The sequence below is a fragment of the Quercus robur genome, chromosome 9 (assembly GCF_932294415.1).
Source record: "Quercus robur chromosome 9, dhQueRobu3.1, whole genome shotgun sequence".
In the NCBI taxonomy this organism is placed as follows: Eukaryota; Viridiplantae; Streptophyta; class Magnoliopsida; order Fagales; family Fagaceae; genus Quercus; species Quercus robur.
In genome coordinates this window covers 54588666-54608843 of record NC_065542.1, presented here as the reverse complement: position 1 = coordinate 54608843, position 20178 = coordinate 54588666, and the positions used below count along the sequence as shown (strand labels likewise).

General features: G+C 36.5%; 3 protein-coding genes and 1 long non-coding RNA gene across 18 annotated transcripts in view; 3 read left to right on the top strand and 1 right to left on the bottom strand.

The window, feature by feature from the left end:
* Positions 1 to 20178, top strand: part of LOC126700106 (TMV resistance protein N-like) — a 74755-nt gene that overhangs the window by 20125 nt on the left and 34452 nt on the right. The window lies entirely within an intron of this gene.
* Positions 7051 to 7869, top strand: LOC126700125 (uncharacterized). The gene has a single exon (XM_050398147.1). It carries the CDS (start codon positions 7229 to 7231, stop codon positions 7559 to 7561), a length of 333 nt encoding a protein of 110 aa, XP_050254104.1. The 5' UTR covers positions 7051 to 7228; the 3' UTR covers positions 7562 to 7869.
* LOC126700130 (uncharacterized) lies at positions 9159 to 10599 on the bottom strand. The gene is made up of 2 exons (XR_007647028.1): positions 10143 to 10599; positions 9159 to 9392 (listed from the first exon to the last, which is right to left on the bottom strand). It is a non-coding gene; the product is annotated as an uncharacterized LOC126700130 (long non-coding RNA).
* Positions 15410 to 17395, top strand: LOC126700126 (uncharacterized). Its single transcript, XM_050398148.1, has 2 exons — positions 15410 to 15967; positions 16538 to 17395. The coding sequence occupies exons 1-2, from the start codon at positions 15794 to 15796 to the stop codon at positions 16652 to 16654; spliced, it is 291 nt and encodes a 96-aa protein (XP_050254105.1). The 5' UTR covers positions 15410 to 15793; the 3' UTR covers positions 16655 to 17395.

Here is a 20178-nt window from a genome sequence, read left to right as displayed (position 1 = left end):
AATCTTGCTTTTCGACTCCTTAGGAGAAAAACTTATTTTGATGTCATAAGCCCATATCCTTTTACGTTTTGGGCATGCTCCTGACGCTTCAACATCCCGAGCGTGGCATCATTAAATTTTGGCGACGCCCCTGTCCCCCACGTTCAATGGTAAGATGTAAATCAAACGGTGGGGGGTCTGTCTCGTTTTGTGAGCGGGAACTTTCCCGCTCATAACTTCTGCACGACTATAAAGGAATTTTCAAATCAATTCTCTCTCTTACCTTCAGCGATTACACAATTCTAGAGCTCATACACTGAACCTGTCTTTCTCCTTTTTCGTCGTTTTCCTGGGCATCTACAAATACTAAAATCTTGTCCGAGGAACCTCTTTCAAACCTGTAAGCCTTCTTGAAACTTTTACAGCTTTCATCTTAAACTCGTTAATTTCTCTACTAAATTCTTTAGGAAAATGGGGAAAGAGAGTAAGTTTTGATGTCTGGTTGAGTCCGAGGAGGGTATGAGAAATTTTTGCGCTAAGTACAGGATCCCCTCAATAGTGGGTGTGAGGTATGCAGCCTAGGGGGAATGGGCCGATGCTAGAAGAATTGGGGAAGTGGTTATTCCCATGATTGCCTTCATAGAAGGCGGGATGACCATCCGCATGGGTAAGATTACTAAGAACTACCTTAGGTTCTTTAGGTTATCTCCAACTCATTGTGCCCCAAACATGTTTAGGTTCCTGGAAAGTATAGAAGCCTTGAATCAGAGAATGGACCTAAACCTGACCCATCATGATGTGAATTGGGTGTACAACCTCCACAATTTGAAGGGGTAGGGATATTATCTCAAGTCGAGGTATCCCACGGTGAGGCTAATTCAGTGCCTTCTCACTTTAAACAAGAACTTAAAGGAGGATTTCCTTATCTTTTCTGAGGAATGGCATGATGGTCTGCCATGACCCATGGAGGAAGGAGAACCAGGTGGGAATGCAGTCATAGATTCATAACGTTCGGTTTATACATACATATTTCCCCCTTTTTTTTTGTTTTGTTTTGTTTTGAGTCTCAGTATTCTTATCCCTAATGACGCTTCATTTCAATTCAATGATTCTGCATATAGACGTTCTACCAAGCCTAGACTTAGTTTAGTCAACACAGCAAGTTTGGACAGGGTATTGAAAGTCGAGATATACGTGAATGAAGCTGACGGCCAACTCCGGGCAGCCCATTTAATCCTCGGATACACCCCCCTGTCGTTTGCTTTTCAATGTGCCGAAGTGCGTGATCAGAGCCCGCGATCCTCGACTTTACCGTATTAACGTTGTCTACAAGGGGTTCGTCGTTCCATAGGGTCTTCCACTTCCTAAGGATACCTCCCGCACTTAGCCCCTTTTTGTGGCCGCCATCTCAACAGGAGCCTCTTCATCCCAGCCTGCCCTCAGGGAAGAGGAAGTAGAAGAGAAAGAGGAAGAAGAAGAAGAAGAAGAGGAAGAAGAAGAAGAAGAAGTTGTAGAACTCTCAGAATCCTCGGATGATTTTGGGATTTTCAATCAACCTATACACTCCGAGGAAGATCTTGACGAGATGGGAATACAACGGAAGCCCCAAAAAAGTCTAATGGAGCTAATAAATTTTACATTATACGTGTTTGGTTCTCATTTTTAAAAACAATTAAAAAAAAATGTTTGGAAGACCATTTTTATTTTTGAGATTTTTTTTAAAAAATTTAAAAAGTAATTTATAGAATCTATAGATTATTTTTTTTATTTTTTATTTTTTGATAATGATAAGAGAATAGAGCTCATGTACCTTTTTTTTTTTTTTTTTCTTTTTTTTTTTAATAATGATAAGTTTCAAATTTAAAGTGTGACAATATTTTTGTGATAAAGATAAACTCTTTAAGTTAAGAGATAGAGTTTGGACAAATTTGTGAGGTCTATTATTTTTAATTTATTACTCTTACCAAACATGCCCTAAGATTTAGTTCTATATTTCCAACTTACTATAATGGTACCCCTATTTGCACTTTTTAAATGAAATTTAGTTACTTATAAAAAAAGGCAGAAAATTCTTTCCATCTTTGAAATATAATCAATGTTTTTCATCTCTAAAATTTAAAAATTTCTATTTATGTCCTTGAAAAATTAAAATGCCTGTGATTTTGTCATTTTGTCCACTTTTGTTAAGGTTTTTGTTAGCGTGGCCAACAGAATACATGTTTTAGAGATGGAAAAAGAAAATGAACAAAATGAATATAATTTAGGTTTTATTTTTTACCCTGAAATATCATCAAGGTTATAATTTTATCCCTTCTGTCAAACATGTTGGCAAAAAACTTAATGAGAGTGGATGGAAGGATGAAATGTAGAACATTTTAAATTTTAAGTATGAAAATATAGCATGGGCTATATTCCAAGGGCAAGACGGATATTTTAACTGGAAATCTGGAAAAGAAAAAGAAACAGGTCTAGTACTAATGCTTTGTTCCTAAACTATTATAAGATTAGTAAAGCATTCTAATTTCTAACCAAAACGATTAAAGCAAAACTATTTGGTTTTTTCTTTTTAATTGCAGTAGCAACAGCTTGTACCTCCTGTGAAATTTGCACTAGCCCGGTTCTCTTAATGTCTGCTCGGCGATGTATTTAATTGGTTGGAATTGGCTTTATGCTTAATCCTTTTTCTTATCCATCTAAGCTTGGTTTTTGTTTGAATCTTCGTGAATAGTGAATTGGTTGGTATCTTTGTCTATGGATTTGTTAACTGAACCACGTATACCACGTGTTTTGTTTCTTATGTGTTCCTATTTTGTTGAATTCTCTTGATTTCCATGTTTTTTTTTGGCATGACATGGGTGTTTTTGTTCTATGTTTTAGATATTTAGTTAATATTAATTTTATGATTTGGAAATAGAGGCCAAAAGCCGTAACCTGACTAACGTAAGTCATGAATTTGACTATGTAATGCTCCGTTGTTCTTGCACGTTATGTTATGTTATGTCACATGTGCAGTACGCTATTATGTATTAATGAAAATTTTTTAGATTAAATGATCAAATTCACCATTTTGTACTAGTTTAATTATTTAAGAAAATTGGTAATTTGTCATGGTATCATTGGGTCATGCCATGTGGGGTTGTGGATCCTATAGCAAGTTGGTCAGGCAGGAGTTGTAGACTCAAAACTAAGTTGATTTGGAGTATGATTCCTCATTTTCTTATGTGGGTCATAGGGAGGGAGAGGAATACACATACTTTTGAAGGAGGTGAAAGGTGAATTCATGAGTTGAAGCTTTTCTTCCTTCAGACTTTGTTAGAATGGGCAAATGCTTCGGGTTTCGTTACCTTCATTTCTCTTCCTGACATGCTTGATTTTTGTACCTTCATTATTGTTTAGATTTTTTCTTTAATGTCTATTAGCACACTATCTGTGTGCCCTGTTCCTTTTTTTTTTTTTTTTTTTTTTTTTTTTTTTTTTTTTTTTTTTCTCTTTTTAACCTTTTTCAATTTCAATGAAGTTTATTACTTATCAAAAAAATTTATCATGATATCAAAACAAGAGGTTTTGGATTCAAATCCTGTCTCCATCTTAAATCGCATTTATAGAATTCTCATGTGTTTGGCCCCCATTTAATAAGTTTAGTTTAGGCCACACGAAGGGGGAGCGTTAGATTAAATGATTAATTCACCATTTTCTAACCGCTTAAGTTTTTAACACAATTGTTAACTGATCAGAAATTGTGATGTAACCATGAATACATGAGGATATACTTTGTATTTTCCACTAGTGTTCCTGTGTTGCATCAACAATTGATAATTGATCAGAAATGGTGATGTAACCATGAGTACATGAGGATATACTTTGTATTTTCCACTTTTGTAGGCAGTGTTCCTTTGTTGTATCAACTTGAAGTGTGAATAAATGGAGAAGCTTGAGTTAAACTTAAAACCTTATGGGATAATCAAACTCTATTTTATTTTATATCATTAAGGCAAGCCAAAAATAAGCTTCTCAAGTAAAAATATGATTGTTTTATATTCACTTCAAGCAAATATCAATGCACTAAATTAACAAGTGATTTTATTTTTAAGAGGGAAATTAATGAGTAATTTAGGATCAATTTATTCCTTATAATTATTTGAACTTCCTAAAAAAAGAAAAGAAAAATCTTTTCTCAACTATGTAAATTTGATTGCTATTTCTTAGTATTATCTGCTGTTCCCCAATTATTATATAAATTACCTATCACTCTTTTTATTTTTATTTTTATTTTATTTTACTTTATTTTTTCTCTCTCGGACACTGAAATTCAAAGAGTAACTATTGTTTCTATGATTGTCTTAAACTACTTCTATGTACCTGTAATCCAAGGAAACCTTAAGCCCCCCATCAACCTCCCCTCCCCCGACCCCACACCCCCTCCCCCCCCGTGGGACCATTGGTAAAAATGGGAATCTAATGCAGGTCTCTAATAACAAAGAGTCCATACCAGCCAAAGTAGCCGCACCTTGACTTACATTTCCCACTTAATGCTTTCATCTCCAAAGCATTGATGTTCTTTCATGCATGTCTAACCATGTCAAAGGAACTCTTAACTGTAAATGGTTACAACCTGCAGTGATGCTAGATCAGTCTAAAAGTCATGATTAAAAAAATAATTGTTAACTTTATGGCGGAACTGCAGCGTGTATGTACTATTTTGAAAATGCGTTTTAGTCATGGTCATGATAGCCAGAGTGTATGACTAATTGGTTGAAAGGCCACATAACACCTATCATATATGGCTAATGTGATACCCTGGACTGCTTATATTGTATTTAATTGTTTGAGTGTGTGTATTAAGTTTCACATTAGGCTTGTATTAAGTGGATCTAGGCTATATAAGCGATTTCGAGGGGTCTCAATTGTAATTTGACTAGTTCTTTTAGGCTATAGCACAGATGTTAATATTTTCCTAGAATAGTGACAAATGGTAGCAGAATGAACCTAGTAATGCTATGTGGCTTGGTTGAACCACAACGTGATGTGAGCCCTGACTAGAATGCCATGGATTTTAAGTGGGGGAAGATTGTGATATACTAGATTGTTTGAATTGTCTAGATTAATTTGTATCAGTGTGTTGTGTGGATGTGTGGTGAGTCCCCTATCAAGCATGTGCTAGGTAGATTTATATAAGCGATTATGAGGAGTCCTTTTTGTGACATCTAAAATAAATGTTAATACGTCATTATTCTAACATCTTAGCAAGATGGCCACACATGTTGATTGGGAGGTGTCAACCATAAATTTTTTATCAGCGCATTACACGGTCATGCAGTGGGTGTTTGATGGTTTTTAGACCCCTTGAAAACACAATTGGATTAACCTAGGTAATTACAATTAAACAATCAAACAATCATATCATGCAAAGCAGCGGAAAGATAAAAGAGACAATGATATGATCACCCAGGAAACCAAACCGGTAAAAGCCTGGGGAGGATTTAATCTAGCTGTCCTTAAGGTACACTTGAATCCACTATGAAAAAATCGTAGTTGTTCAATAGGACTTAGACCACTAATATCTTGTCACTACCCACCAATAGAAACTTACTGACATGACCACATGCAAGCTCCGAGACCGCGGATTCCTTCTTTCTTGGATTCTCCAGCAAGTACAAGCACACCCGCTTGAGTTTCTTTATGTTCTTATGGTAGCAATTGAATGATCATCAAGCTCTTGAATGAATCTCCTTCTTGATAATCCTAAGCTTGTGTAAAGGAAAGTTCCTCACAGATCTCACAAGAGATTTACACAAACAGCAATATGAGCAACCTTTAGAAAGCCTTTGGGTACAAAACCCTAAATACAAATAGAGGCACAAGAGGCACTCTAATCTCTCTAAAAACAACTTCTCAAAAACGTTCTAGGGTTTCTCTTATATATAGGAGAGTTTTACTTGAACCCTAATACGTTTAAGTAGAGTTTGGGTTGAACTGGAATTCTGCAGAAAAATAAATCTACACGTCGTTCAATCGATTGAGTCTAATTTTCGATCGATTGAGCCTTGCAGATTTAGTCCAATAAATTCTGCAATCACTCGATTCCAATTTTACAAATAAACATACTTTGAGCAAGCCTAAACACAACTAACCAACTTGTTTTGATCATGGTTTGCCAACAATACACATTAAAGTTCTAAATACATAAGAACCTAAGTCTTTAGGACCTAACATTGTTGAACCCATGACCTCACTCATTAAATGTTCCTTCAAAGGATTCCACCAGAAATTTCCTACCTTTTTTTTTGGGTTGATAATTAACTTATAAAGGGAAAGTTATTTATCTTACTTCCATCAGTTTGATGTGAGGGTTCTGCGGTCACAATATGAAAGGCCAATAAACATTTACAAGAATCTAAATGCTAAATGTTAGTTTGATGCTATTCGTTCATCTGCATGTTTTTATATAAGGCATATGTGTGCATATATGTATATGACTAAGGAGTCAATAGTCATTTGGTGCAAAAATAAATTGATAGTGAAGATGCTACCCTACATGTGCAATCTTAATGATCTCAAAAATATATATAGTAAAGTAGGAGCTAGGTGGGATGTCTTGTTTGACATTCTAATATTATAAAAGCTATTCAGGGAGGGACTAGCCCCATCTACTTGTGAGGATTTAAATTAGGTGGCTACCTATATAACCATATGCTCATCTAGATTACAAATTGATTGTTGGTGGCTTCTGATTTATGCAAACTATTATTTGGCTTTAGGAAATGACTAGTTTCATTGAAGTTACTGTCTACTGCTTACTTTTGGATGATTGCATTCCTCAAAATTATGAGGTTTACATAACTAAAATCTTGTTTGAATAATGCTGGATGTTTTCTTTCGCCATTGGCTAAGCGATTGGATAATGCAGTTTCATTACATATGTTAATGTAATTTCTTAACATCCATAAAACATAAGTTGTGGTTAGAGGCAACTGTTCTTAGTTTTGAGAGCCGTTTGCCAATTTGTGCTTCTCTGGTTTTGCACAATCACCAATCAGAGCATAGCACATGTTTTGGAGCATGCTGTTCTTATTGACCAAAATACAGCGAGCAATAAGCTGATTGTAAATTTTCCTTCATTAGCAAGAAATGCTTCTCTTGCGGTAATGTATGCTTTAATTTCCTTTCAGATTGGTCCGACCAGTGTTTTCTGAAAGCCTGAATTTGATTTGCAGGTTTTACCCTATTTCTTGGATTCATAATTGACCGTATGCATCACTATCTCCAAAAGCTTATTGGATTGAGGAGTAGCGTGGGAGCTTCAAAAGAGGAAGTTGAAAGGCTTCAGAAGGAAAAGACGGAACTTAAAGAAAAAGAAGAGAAAGCTTCCAAGGAGATAAAGCGGCTGCAAGAAGAAATAGCTTCTCTATCAGAGAATTTGAAGAAGGTGAAGCTAGAATCTGAAGAGAAAGATAAGAGAGTTGAATCTGCTGAAAGCCATGTTGCTGCCCTTCAAAAACAAGCCGCAGACCTACTTCTTGAATACGACCGTCTATTAGAAGACAACCAAAATCTTCAGACTCAGGCTATGGGATATAGATAGGACTTAATTCTAAAAGACACCAAGGTTTAGTCTTGGTAGTTAATTTTGGTCACTAGTAACGTTGATGAAAATCCCATGTTTCAATGAAATGGTCTTTATTTATTCGGCCCTGCCATTGGGGAAAGTGGATGGAATAGGTTTGTTTTTTGGTCCACTGCTATTGAAATTTTAGTTAGTCCACCTCAATGTTGTTCTAGTTGATAGCCACTATTCTTCTCTTTCAGTTTTCTGGAACAGATATCATAATTTTGTTGACTAATTTTTTCTGTGAGATAAATGTTACTAGTCTGAGGTTTCGTTATGTATCAGTTAAAAGGGTGTTAGTGATTTAATACAACAAATGCAAATAGAAAGAACAAAAAATGAAAGATAAATGTAATTAAACAATTGAAAAGAGTGAATTCACTTGCATCAATGGAAGAAGTGATTATGGTAGATTTTGTGCTTGGACCTATCGGTATCCAAGTGTAGAATGCAAAAAGTACTTGAAAATCTATGCCACCAGACTTATTCCTTTGATAAGAGAAACATCTTTGGTAATTTTTTTTTTGGGTGTTTTTTGAGGGTATGAATTATTGTCAAATGTTTCAATTTTTATCACATCTTTATAAATATTAAAAAAAAAAAAAAAAATTAAGACTAAGAACTTAAAATAACGATTTTGAACAAATTGAGCACCCTACCTCTCATGGGTACCATCGAAGAGCCTTCTGATGAGTAGATGGAGATACAAGAAAATAGTTGTTTTGATGATGCTTAAAGCTTAATGTGTTCTCTCTCTCATTTTTGTAATATGATTTTCCGCAAAATCATCTTATCAAAGTTGCTGTTACTAACTTACTATCATGAAATTATGAAAAATATGAGTAGTTTATCTTCAGTTATATAGTATATATAGGGCTAAAAGCCATATAACTCCCTTAACTTCTCTTAGGTGACTAGGATATTTATAGCATATTAGCACGTCTAGGTGTCATGTATCATGTATCATTCATCCTAGCATCTCAAGACAACAAGATTCTACAAATAACAAAATTGGGGAATTTTGTGAATTTCATTATATGGGGAGCAAAATTTGACCCCCAAAATATGGTTGTTTATTTATAAGCAATGAAGAGTTGCAATAATAAATAAATAAAAAATAAATAAATTTGAAAGGTGACTTATTCCTTCATTGCAAAAGAAAATGCACATTTGAAAGGTCACTTATGTTGAAACAAATACTCTAAAATGTTGCCAAGGCTCTCTGGTTTTTCTACAAAATTTTCTAGTAAACTTGTTTTTTTTTTTTTTTGGCAATTGTTTCTTGAGTGAATGACCCTTCTTACTCGAGTAAATTCTTCAATAATAGAAAAAAAAAATTTCAGACTAAAAGTCTAACTTATCTCTCACTCAAGCAAGATCTTTACAGAAAGTTGCTTGTCCTTTGCTAGAGCAGAACATAAATCACTCGAGCAAAACTAAATTTTGCTAGAGAAAATTTAAATCTTGATCAAGTGAGATTTTGAAAAATTCAATTTAATTTTACATTAAAATACTCCTATTCTTCTAATTACAGCCATGTATAACTTCAATGTGGTAAATGGTAGGAAATATCTGTCCCAAGATAGATTATAGTATTATACAACTCTTTTAAGTGATTACATAATTAGCATGCATTTGACAACAAACAGAAGAAAAATACAAACTACATCAAACTAAATTTATCATGGTCCATCCCAACAGATTTGATTACAAGGGAAGAAGTATATTGTTCATAATCAATGACAATGCTTTCTGTGCGTCCAATTCTTGCCAGCAACACCAATAACTATTACAACTTCAGTCCTCCCTATTGCAAACCAGCAGAAAGAAATAACACAAGTTAATAAATAAAAGTGGGTCTAGAAATGGACTAATATCTAATTGCAAACATCTAGTTTAGATTGAATAAAAACTCAAATGCATATTGACTCAGCCAGAACCAGTTCTTAATTAAAGTGACATACATATGAAATCAACCAATGTTTAGTCCAAGGTAATATAGGATACTAAGGATGGTATGTAGACTTTGGAAATTTTGATTGAAAAGAAAGTTAAACAGAGCAAATACATCAATTTGGATATGATAAATTTTTGGTAACTACTAGAAGTATTTGTCCATCAAAATTTTGAAAAAAAATCTAAAATCTAAATACTTTATATATATATATACACACACACACATAAGATTTTATTAAAATTTTTCCCCCTGGCCCTAACATAGATCTGCCAATGTAGACGCCATTGCAGGAAATTCTGGAAGCGGGACTGAGTTTACTGAAAGACTCCCAGCAAGCCAACATGTGAGGCTAGCTGTGATAAACCCAACTAGTTGTCCTGATATGATGGGGCTAATGAACTAAGAATATAGGCAGTTTTAGTTTGCAGCATGTCACAAAGAAGGGTTGTAACGCTATGGTGTGGAGCATGGTATATTTGTTCAACAATTAGTAGCCTAATGTTATATTCACACATGTAATCTTCTCAATTACAGCTTTGCTTATTTCTTTCCTCAATACTATCAATCATCACTTAATAAAGAACCCATGTAGTGCCTTACTGTTTGCTTGAACTCTGTGTATTATCATGCTGTTATGAGACGAAGCCCACACTTCTGCACTGCCAAGCTCAGGCAACAGCTTGCAGCTTTCAGTTTCAATGTAACAGCCACATCCATTCACCTAGATGGAACAACATGATATTGATTTCCAAGTGACAGACAAATAAGACAATGAAAAGTTTCTAATTCCAAACTGTCATCAAGAAATAGTTTAGGCTCTATTTTTTTTAATTCAACAAACTTAAAAATAAATCAAACAAAAAAGTTGGGTCCCTTTCCCTTCCCCCTGTTTCTCAATACATTATTCTTATTCATCAAACCAAAAAGTTGTATTTGTTTAACTATTGATTTAATTGCGTCTTTACTTCACATATGTATTCAAATATAACAACATAATGAATCAAGGTCTATTGTATTCAACAAGAAAACTTTGCAAATAATTTCATCGCCTGAATCTACCTATCTATATTCTATATATAACTAAAAGCTGAAGCGTAGCATTTAATGCTGCTGCTTTCACATTGCGCCACATCAGCTGCTACGTCATTCCTTTTTCTTTTTCTTTTTAAATATAATTTATCCTACAATTTTAAAATGGTTTTTACAATTTTCAGCCCTATAGATGCAGCTCACTACTTATTTATTTACTTCCACTATCACCCTATAATAATTTTGTATAATTAATCCAGCCCACCTCTTATTTATTTAGTTCCACTATCAAGCCCAACCCAAAACCTTTTCAGTTCAATTTTAGGATTTTGTGTGAGCCTTTTCAGCTTAAAGGGAAAAAAAAAAAAAAAAAAAAAAACGTTGAAGCCTTTCAAGTTTTAGGGTTTTTTTTAAATATTATTTTTTTCCAATTTTCTTATAATTGTTTTTAATATATATTTTTTTTAATATTTACACTTCTCCAACCTTTCTCTCTCCCTTACCATTTCATCTCCCCACTACTTCTTCAATCTTTCTCCCTCCCTTACCTTTTCATCTCCCCACTACCCTCTACATTAATATCATTCTTCCTCTTTCCCTTCATCTTCCTTTATTTTTGTCTTTTCTTATTCAAATTCTCTTACTATAAATTTGTCACTATCTCTTCTATTCTATGCATAGTTTTCCCTCACAATAAAAAAGGTTCCCTTTCTCTCTCTCTCTCTCTCTAAATTTTTTGGTGGATTTTTTTTATTTTTCTTGCATCTCTACTTTAGGTTGATAATTTTTATATTCTTTAAAACTCTATTTGTGGGTTAATGCGATTTAGTTTTGTTTTTTAAATTGTGATTTAGTTTTGTTTTTTAAATTGTTGTTGTTGTGTTTTTTTATTTTTTATTCTCTTTGATTGTTAAATGTTATCTTATTGCATTCCAAAGAATTAAATATAGCATATAAAAATATAATATTATTCTATTACATAGCATGATTTGGATAATTTGGTATTTATTCTGTTACATATTATGATTTTTTATAGTACTCAATTTAGATGTTAAACTATGAGACTTTACTAATTTTTGTTTATTTTCTAATCATTTGTGGTGGACAAAGTACTCTTAATAGTTATATTAGAAGTACTCTATAATGCCATTTATTTAAAGAAAAGTAAAGGTTAGCCAAACAAAAATAATCCGATAGGTGACAAATTTTAACTTTTGCAATATTATTATTATTATTTTATAACAATGCATGTATAGAAATTTAATTCTTAGATTTTGCTAATAATTGTTTATTTGATAATATGTTTTGAGTGACCGAAATTATAATTTCTACAAAGAAAATAACCTTAATAGATTATCAAAAACAAAATTTTATCATAATATTGGTTCAATTAATCATTGTTAAGTTTTATTAATTTTTTTTAGTTTACGTTTTTTTGGTGTTTTGGATTGTTCCTATATTACATTTATGATTGTTCCTATAATAAATAAAAATATAATTACGAAATACATTACTCATTATTAGATTAGTTTAAATTGTAAAAAAAAAAATTTAATAAAACCACCATAAAAATAATTATCACGCGCAACGCGTGGGTTCGCGGCTAGTTTCTATAAAAACTAATTAGAAGAAGCAAAAGGAAAGATCTCTTGAATCTACCTTTGAAATGATTGATGAAGTGAGGAAAAAAATAACACAAACCCATGGTTGGCCTGAGAGAAGGCGACCTTTGGTGAAAAACAGCCCTAATTTTCTTCTTTCCTTTTGAATACCGAGAGAGCAACAAGAGTATCTACTTTACCCCACAAAATTAATAATCATGAGTGTGCTATCTATTGCACATATATTCTTTGATCCATACTGAAGGGGTAAAAATTGGTATAACGGACCTTCGTTATGTTGGGCCTGACGAATCCTAGCCTATGGGCCGACAGTGGGTAAGCCTAGGGCGTAACAGAAACCCTGACTTGAAATACTTGCTACACACGCTTGAATCCTGGTAAAATCCCAAAGGAAATAGGAATCCTAGTACAAGAAGAATTTCGAAAGATACGCGCGTTAATGAAAGACCCTCTCTATAAGGAAAAGTCTTGTCCATCACGTTTGGGATTATTCAAGAGGATTCCTATAAGGAAAAGACTTCTACATCAAGGAAGAGAGGCCAACCTTATACTACTATAAAAGCCCCAATACCCTCATAAATCAAGGTATGCATAATTTACCCTCTCTAGCACTTTAGAGTTGTGAGAATAGTTCTAACTTGACCTTCGGAGGGTATTTGGCCGGCACCACACTGATGCTCTCTGTTAGGTCTTCTCTTTTTGTCGTGCAGGTGCTATTTCGAGTGTGCGAGGACTGTGTGGCTCATAGGTGATTTTTACGGCATCATCAGTTGGCGCCGTCTGTGGGAAATGTCAAGTTTAGCCAAACTATTGCTTCCCGGACATAATAGTTGCATGGTACTCACTAGCTCGATGGCTACCACCAACAAAGTTCAAGGAGACGAACTGCCGCGATCCACTACATTGGAGAGGCAGGTCCAAACTCTCATGGCAGCAATGAAACGTCTCACAAAACAAAACCATGATCTGGAGGAACAGCTACGCTAAAGGGACGCAAGACACAACGTTCAAGAGGAAAACCAAGAAGGTACCAGTGCCGAATGAAGGGACCAAGAGAGGCCAGAGGGCAGTAACGCCCCAAGCAGACTAGAACGGAAAAATATGAGCCTCCCATCTCTCACGGATACGGCCACTCTACCTATTGTTGCAGAGATGCAAGCAATGAAGGAACAGATGGAGGTCATGATGAATGCCCTCAAAGGACGAGTGTCCAATGATCTTGATGAACTAGTAAACAGAACCAACTCACCGTTCACCATCTCTGTCAACTCCTTCCCCCTGCCATAGAAATTTCGCATGCCCTAGATTAAAAGCTACGATGGGGTCAAGGACCCCCTCGATCACCTAGAGACTTTCAAGATCCTGATGCACCTTCAAGGAGTACCAGACGAGATCATGTGTAGGGCCTTTCCTACGACGCTAAAGGGACCTGCGAGAATTTGGTTCAGTAGATTAACGCCGAACTCCATCAATACTTTCAATGAGTTAAGCGCCCAGTTCACTTCGCACTTTATTGGGGGACATAGGTACAAGAGATCTACTGCGTGCTTAATGAGCATCAAGCAGCGAGAAGACGAGATGTTGCGGTCCTACATTACTCATTTCAACAAGGAGGCCCTTTCAATTGACGAAACGAATGATAAGATACTCGTAGTGGCATTCACTAATGGGTTACGGAAAGGTAAGTTCTTGTTTTCTTTATACAAGAACGACCCAAAAACCATGTCGGACGTGCTCTACAGAGCCACCAAGTACATGAACGCGGAAGATGCATTGCTGGCCCGCGAGGAGAAGCCTAGAAAGAGGTAAAGGCATAAGGACACATAACAGGATAGGGGCGAAAGATGGCTAGAACCGGAGAACAACGAGATGAAAGATGCTCTAGACCCCCCACTGGGAAGTTCACGAGCTTCAACCCATTAATAGCCCCAATAGATCAAGTCTTAATGTAGATCAAAGATGAAAGAGCACTGACGTTCCCTGGAAAGCTAAAGGGAGATCCTAACAAGAGGCCAAGGGACAAGTATTACCGTTTCCACCGTGACCACGGGTAGGACACAGCCAACTGCTACGATCTGAAACAGTAGATCAAGGCCCTTATTAGACAAAGGAAGCTACAGAGGTTCGTTAACAAGGAAAGAACCGATCCGCCCTAGGAGCAGGCCCCACGACGGGAGAATGAGCGCCCTAGACCACCTATAGGGGACATAAGAATGATCGTAGGTGGCATAACCACTGCCGGATCTTCCAAGAAAGCCCGCAAAACCTACCTCAGAATGGTCCATAGCATCCAACTTACAGGATCCGTACCTAAAATGCCGCGAATAGAAAACCATGTTATTGGATTTTCAGAAGATGATGCTTGGAGACTTCACCATCCGCATGACAACGCACTTGTGGTCAATTTGCAAATAGGAGATTATAACATGCATCGGGTCCTTGTCGACAACGGCAGCTCAGTGGACATCCTATACTACCCGGCATTCCAGCAAATGAGGATTCATAGGGAACAGTTTACCCCAATGAATGCCCCACTCGTGGGATTTGGAGGAACGAAGGTGTTCCCCTTGGGCGCAATCACACTATCTATGACGGCAGGTGACTATCCCCAGCAGATCACTAGGGAGGTAACGTTTCTCGTAGTCAACTGCTCGTCCGCCTACAATGCCATTCTCTGACGGCCTACTCTCAATTCCTGGAAGGCGGTGACTTCAACATACCACTTGATGATTAAATTCCCGATGGATTACGGGGTAGGAGAATTGCGGGGAAATCAAGTAGCAGCGCGGGAATGCTATATTGCCATGTTAGAGATGGAGGATCAGCAGCAAACGATGTGTATCGGAGAGCAACGTGCACTAGCAAAACCAGTGGAGGAACTGGAAGAGGTGAACCTTGATAACTCACAGCCGGAACGGACGACTAGAATTGGCACACTAGCTAGTTGGCCGGTACGCCAAGCGCTCACGACTTTCCTCAAAGATAACCAAGACGTGTTTGCTTAGAGCCGCGAAGACATGCCAGGAATTGACCCCTCAATCATAGTTCACAAGTTAAATGTATCACCCTCATTCCCTCAAATCCGACAAAAGAAACGAGTGTTCGCCCAGGAGCGGGACAAGGCCATAGCGGAGGAAGTTCAAAAATTACTAGAAGCAGATTTCATCCGAGAAGTATATTACCCCAACTGGTTGAAAAACGTCGTCATGGTTAGGAATTTTGTTGATAGATCTCATGTGTATGATTCATACTATTCTCTGTATCTCAGCCTGCATAGGAAAATGTATTCTTAAGTTTTAAATGAGCCCATATTATTCCTTAATTTTTGGTTTAGTTCTCCACTTTGCAGGATATCAAATAGTTCTGCTTACAATCATTATGGATTTCCTTGTTGCACATTAGAAAATATATACAATGTTACGCTAGTATATTTGCTCTCAAGCTGTCAGTTTTTTTATTTTTTTATTTTGGGGGTGGGGCATTTGCATATTGCAGTTGACTCTGCCTCTCCTGCAGATCATGCTCATGTAACTGGTTGGATGCCTGTGAATTGACTATTATTTTCTGGATGTAAAGAGGACTTGCTGTTGTTGAGCAGAAATGGTGGTTGGTTCTGCTTCCGCTGATGACTGTGCTGTTAAGCCTTTGACAAGTTCAGCTGCTAAGTGGGGAAAGAGGCTTTTCATAGGATGCATTCCGATTGAAGCTACTGTTGATAATGTGCAGTTGTATTTCAGTCAGTCTGGCTATGTTTTGGATGTGTATCTTGCCAAGGTAAAAGTAGCTGATTTTTATCTAGTTTAATTGAGAATGTGTGGATGGTTAGCTGATGAAAATATTCCTGCATCTTTTTTCATGATAATTTTTTTTCTAAATGCTTCAACCATGCTATGAAGCATGTGATAAGATGAATTGTTAAACCAACATGGGTTTGTTCGAGGTTTTAAAATGGGCTTGCTTGCAGAGCGATACTTTTACCACCTTATCTATATAGCAAAAATCAACATTGTGCAATGCTGAAATTAAGAGGTTGAGATATGACTACAAGAGGGAAAATGAACACATGATGAACACTTAGATGTAACACCATTTGAAAAAAGATGATATATTCTGCCAAATTCATCCTGGGACGAGAATTGAAAATTTGTAATTTCTCAGAGGCTTTTCTTGGTACTAAATGTAATTGATTGCATGGTTTTTCCATGTTGCTATTTGCACATCATGTAAACTCATTTTGTACTGTAATTGCATATTCTGCGTTATATATTCGTAGTTATCAGATCCTTTTTGGGTGTTGCCCATATGTTATTGGCATAACTAATATCACGGTGCATTTTGCTTTAGGATGAAAGAAAAATGTGTCATAGGGGGTTCGGTTTTATGACATTGTCTAATGAAATTTCAGTTGTGTTCACTTCTCAGAAAGTACGTTGGATACTTTGGGTAGAAGTGTGTCTGTAGATGTTATCATGATATATGATAGACAGGTGCTTGGGTCCAATAGGCACTCGTGGGTAGCCGAGTATCAAAGGAAAGAGCCTCAAAAGTTTCTTGTCCAGAGTGGTTTGGTGGGATAATGTCTATCACATATGGTCTTAGAGAAACTCAAGAATTCATGGAGAGGTCAAAACAGAGGAAATCATAGTGAAGAGATTGGGAAAGGATGTCAAGTTTAGAATGATATTCAATGGAAATCAATTATAACTGGAGTGTACCTCATTCCATCATTCAATTTTTTACTGTTTGTAACAGTAAAAAGTTATGAATTTTCCAAGAAAGATAGAAGAATGCTCAATTCCATTTTTTTGTGAGGATGCAACAAAAGTGTCTATTGGACTAAGGACAAACACCCAATCCGTTATTACATTTGTCATCGTCTTCCCACTTTAGCACCTTTGTATTCCATCCTAGTATTTTATGTCAAATAATTAATTTTTTTATTATAGATATGACAGTATTTTAAAGGCGAAAACACCATTTTAGTCCCTACATTTTAGAGTCACGGTCAATTTGGTCCCTACATTTTGGTAGCAGTCAATTTGGTCCCTATTATTTTCAACTTGCATTTAATTTGGTCCCTACCGTTAACTTACTAACGAAAAATGCTTACATGGCAAACAGTTTACATAGTTGACATGCTTAATATTAAAATATTAAATAAAATGCTGATGTGTCTAAATTTTAGTGGCTGATGTTGCCACATCAGTGCATAAATGGCAAAAAAAAAAAAACCACATCAGCTTTTAAAAATATATTTCCATTTTTACTGATTTATTTTTTTTAATTTAAACTTTGAACTTTTTTTCTTTTCTTTTTTTTTTTTTTCAGTAAAACGATAGAAGTATATTAAAGAATAAAGAAGAAAAGAATACAAAGATTTAGCACCTGAAGGTTGTACAAGTAGAAAATACCAACTCAGTGGCTATCAACCTCAAGGAAAAACCTAAAGAATAAAGAAGAAAAGTTAAAAAGAAAAAACATAACTAAAATTGTATAAAAAAGAGGATGAGTTCCATAACAGAGCTCATTGTTTGTGAAAGGCAATAAGTCTCTTGTACTCTTGAACTCTTTACTTTTTCGTATTTTTAACTTTTTTTCTCCCACGTTAAAATATAAAAATGCATCTGGGGGAATATGTGATTAAAGTAGTTGAACACAATTGGAGACAAATATTCTTATTAAACAAACATCTCTTAGTCTCTCTCTGTCTCCAAATTCAATGGTAGATCTGGGTAAGGTTTGGGGTTTAGTTTAAATTTGGGATTTGGGTTCTTTGGCCATGAATAAGAGATAACAAAAGATGAGAGAGAGAGAGAGAGAGAGAGAGAGAGATTAATGAAGGCTTAGAGATGAGCTGAAGGAAAAATAAGAAAAATGGATTCAGATGAGTTCTTGTGATACTGTGGATTTCTAAAAGAAAAAGATAAAAGTGAAAAACTAGAGAAAAGGAAAAAATAATCGGTAAAAAAGAAAATATATTTTTAAAAGCTGATGTGGCTATTTTTTTGCCATTTAAGCACTGATATGGCAACATTAGCCATTAAAATTTAGACACATCAGTATTTTATTTAATATTTTAATATCAAGCATGTCAACTGTGCAAACCGTTTTCCATGTAAGTATTTTCCGTTAATGAGTTAACGGTAAAGACCAAATTAAATGTAAGTTAAAAATAACAGGAACTAAATTGACTGTTACCAAAATGTAGGAACCAAATTGACTGTGACACCAAAATATATGAACTAAAATGGTGTTTCCGCCCAAAAAAAAAAAAAAAAAAGAGGGAAAACAAAGAAAAAGGAGCAACTTTGGGTTTCCACTGACCTTAGTGAGAGCATTGGAATCAGAGTTCAAAGGCTCTCGCTTGGTCCATCACTCCCTGAGCTGAGCGATGGTATCTCCGGCGAGAGCGAGCGAGCCAGCCGTGACGGCTTGCTTCAATGGAAACCGGTAACTGGCTCTGCCAGTTGCCACTGCGGAATCAAAGGATTTGGTGTTGGGAAGGTGGGTATCACTGATCTGTCTGCCATTGCCATTGAAATAGGACAAAGAGATAGAGATTAATCGAAATAAAGAAGAAATTAAGAAATCGAGAGAGAAGGGAGACCTTCGAGCTGAGTTGATTGGTGTTGGGAAGGTGGGTACGCTTGATGACGATGCGTGCGATGAATTCTTTGACAGTATTTCAGAGAGTGCTTGATGTGGGTATGGGTTTACAAAGGAGTTTTAAGGTTTTAGCTCGAGGTTGAAGATTGTTAGTGTATAGCTTAGACTAGTTTAGCCCATTGGGCTTAGCCCAGTATACTGTACTTGTAGTTTACTCCTTTTACTTGTACTGCACACATATCTAGCCTATATAAGGCTCTCTATTGTACATTATTTCACACACATCAATATACAGACTATTCAGTCTTTCTCACACTTTATATTCTTAACATGGTATCAGAGCCAATCCTCTGACTTCCTGGTTCCTGTGGACATCTCCGGCGTTCTTCCGCTGCCCTCGCCTTCATCCAGTAGCCACTGTCAGAAGCGAGTCACCGCCGTCACGCCCACAGTCCCTGCAAATCTCGGATCTCATTGTTCTGCTCATCCAACTGTCAAAGCAAAGGCATTGAGTGACAGAACAGACAATCCCGAGCAAAACCCAACCAAGAACGGCCAGAAAACACTTCACACGCACCTCCACGCGCCGCCTGAAGTTTCTGCCTCACGAGCACGCGCTCCACGCGCCGCCATGCGCCGTCACGCGCCGTCACTGTCACTCACGCGCCACCACGCGCCAGACCAGACGTCCTCCACGCGCCACACGCGCCAGCTCCGTTTCGCGAACTGCCACATCAGCCTTAGTGTGACGTCACCTTGCCACGTCAGCACACGTCAGCCGTTGACTGGACCAGACTTGACCGTTGACTTTGACTTGACCGTTGACTTTGACCGTTGACCGTTGACCAAGTCAAAAATTTTCAACAGGACCTGTCTTGCTCAGTTTTTCACGTAGATTCTGATTTTGAGCTCCGTTTCTGCATTTGAGGTATCTAAATATCACTTTTTGGTCATTTTCTTCATTATGGCTCAACAAAGTGAACGAGATATCATACGTCCTATCACCATCATGTTGGATGGTCCTACTAGCTATCATGCATGGTCTCAAAATATGACCGTCTTTCTCAAGGGTCGTAAACTGTGGAGATATGTGACTGGTTCAATTCCTAAGCCATTACCAAACCCTAAGTCCAAAGCCACAGCTGCTGAAGAGTCTTCCAAGACTGCTGTTACAACAGATGATTATGAAGAACGTCTAGAAGAATGGGAGAGTAATCAGAGTAAGATCTTATCTTGGTTTATCAATACCTCTATTCCCTCGATTCATAATCTTTTTCCTCGTCTTGAAACTGCTGAGGCTGCTTGGAAATTTTTGGCCGATCGTTATAACTGCACTAATGATTCAAGCTTGGAGTTTCACATTGAATCAAAGTTTTATC

What these genes read in the sequence shown, in the direction of transcription:
- LOC126700126 (XM_050398148.1), top strand. Translation starts at nt 15,794, where the DNA reads ATGGTGGTTGGTTCTGCTTCCGCTGATGACTGTGCTGTTAAGCCTTTG. An exon ending in TGGATGTGTATCTTGCCAAG is followed by an intron (nt 15,968 to 16,537) that starts GTAAAAGTAGCT and finishes ATTTTGCTTTAG; the next exon opens with GATGAAAGAAAAATGTGTCA.
- LOC126700125 (XM_050398147.1), top strand. Translation starts at nt 7,229, where the DNA reads ATGCATCACTATCTCCAAAAGCTTATTGGATTGAGGAGTAGCGTGGGA.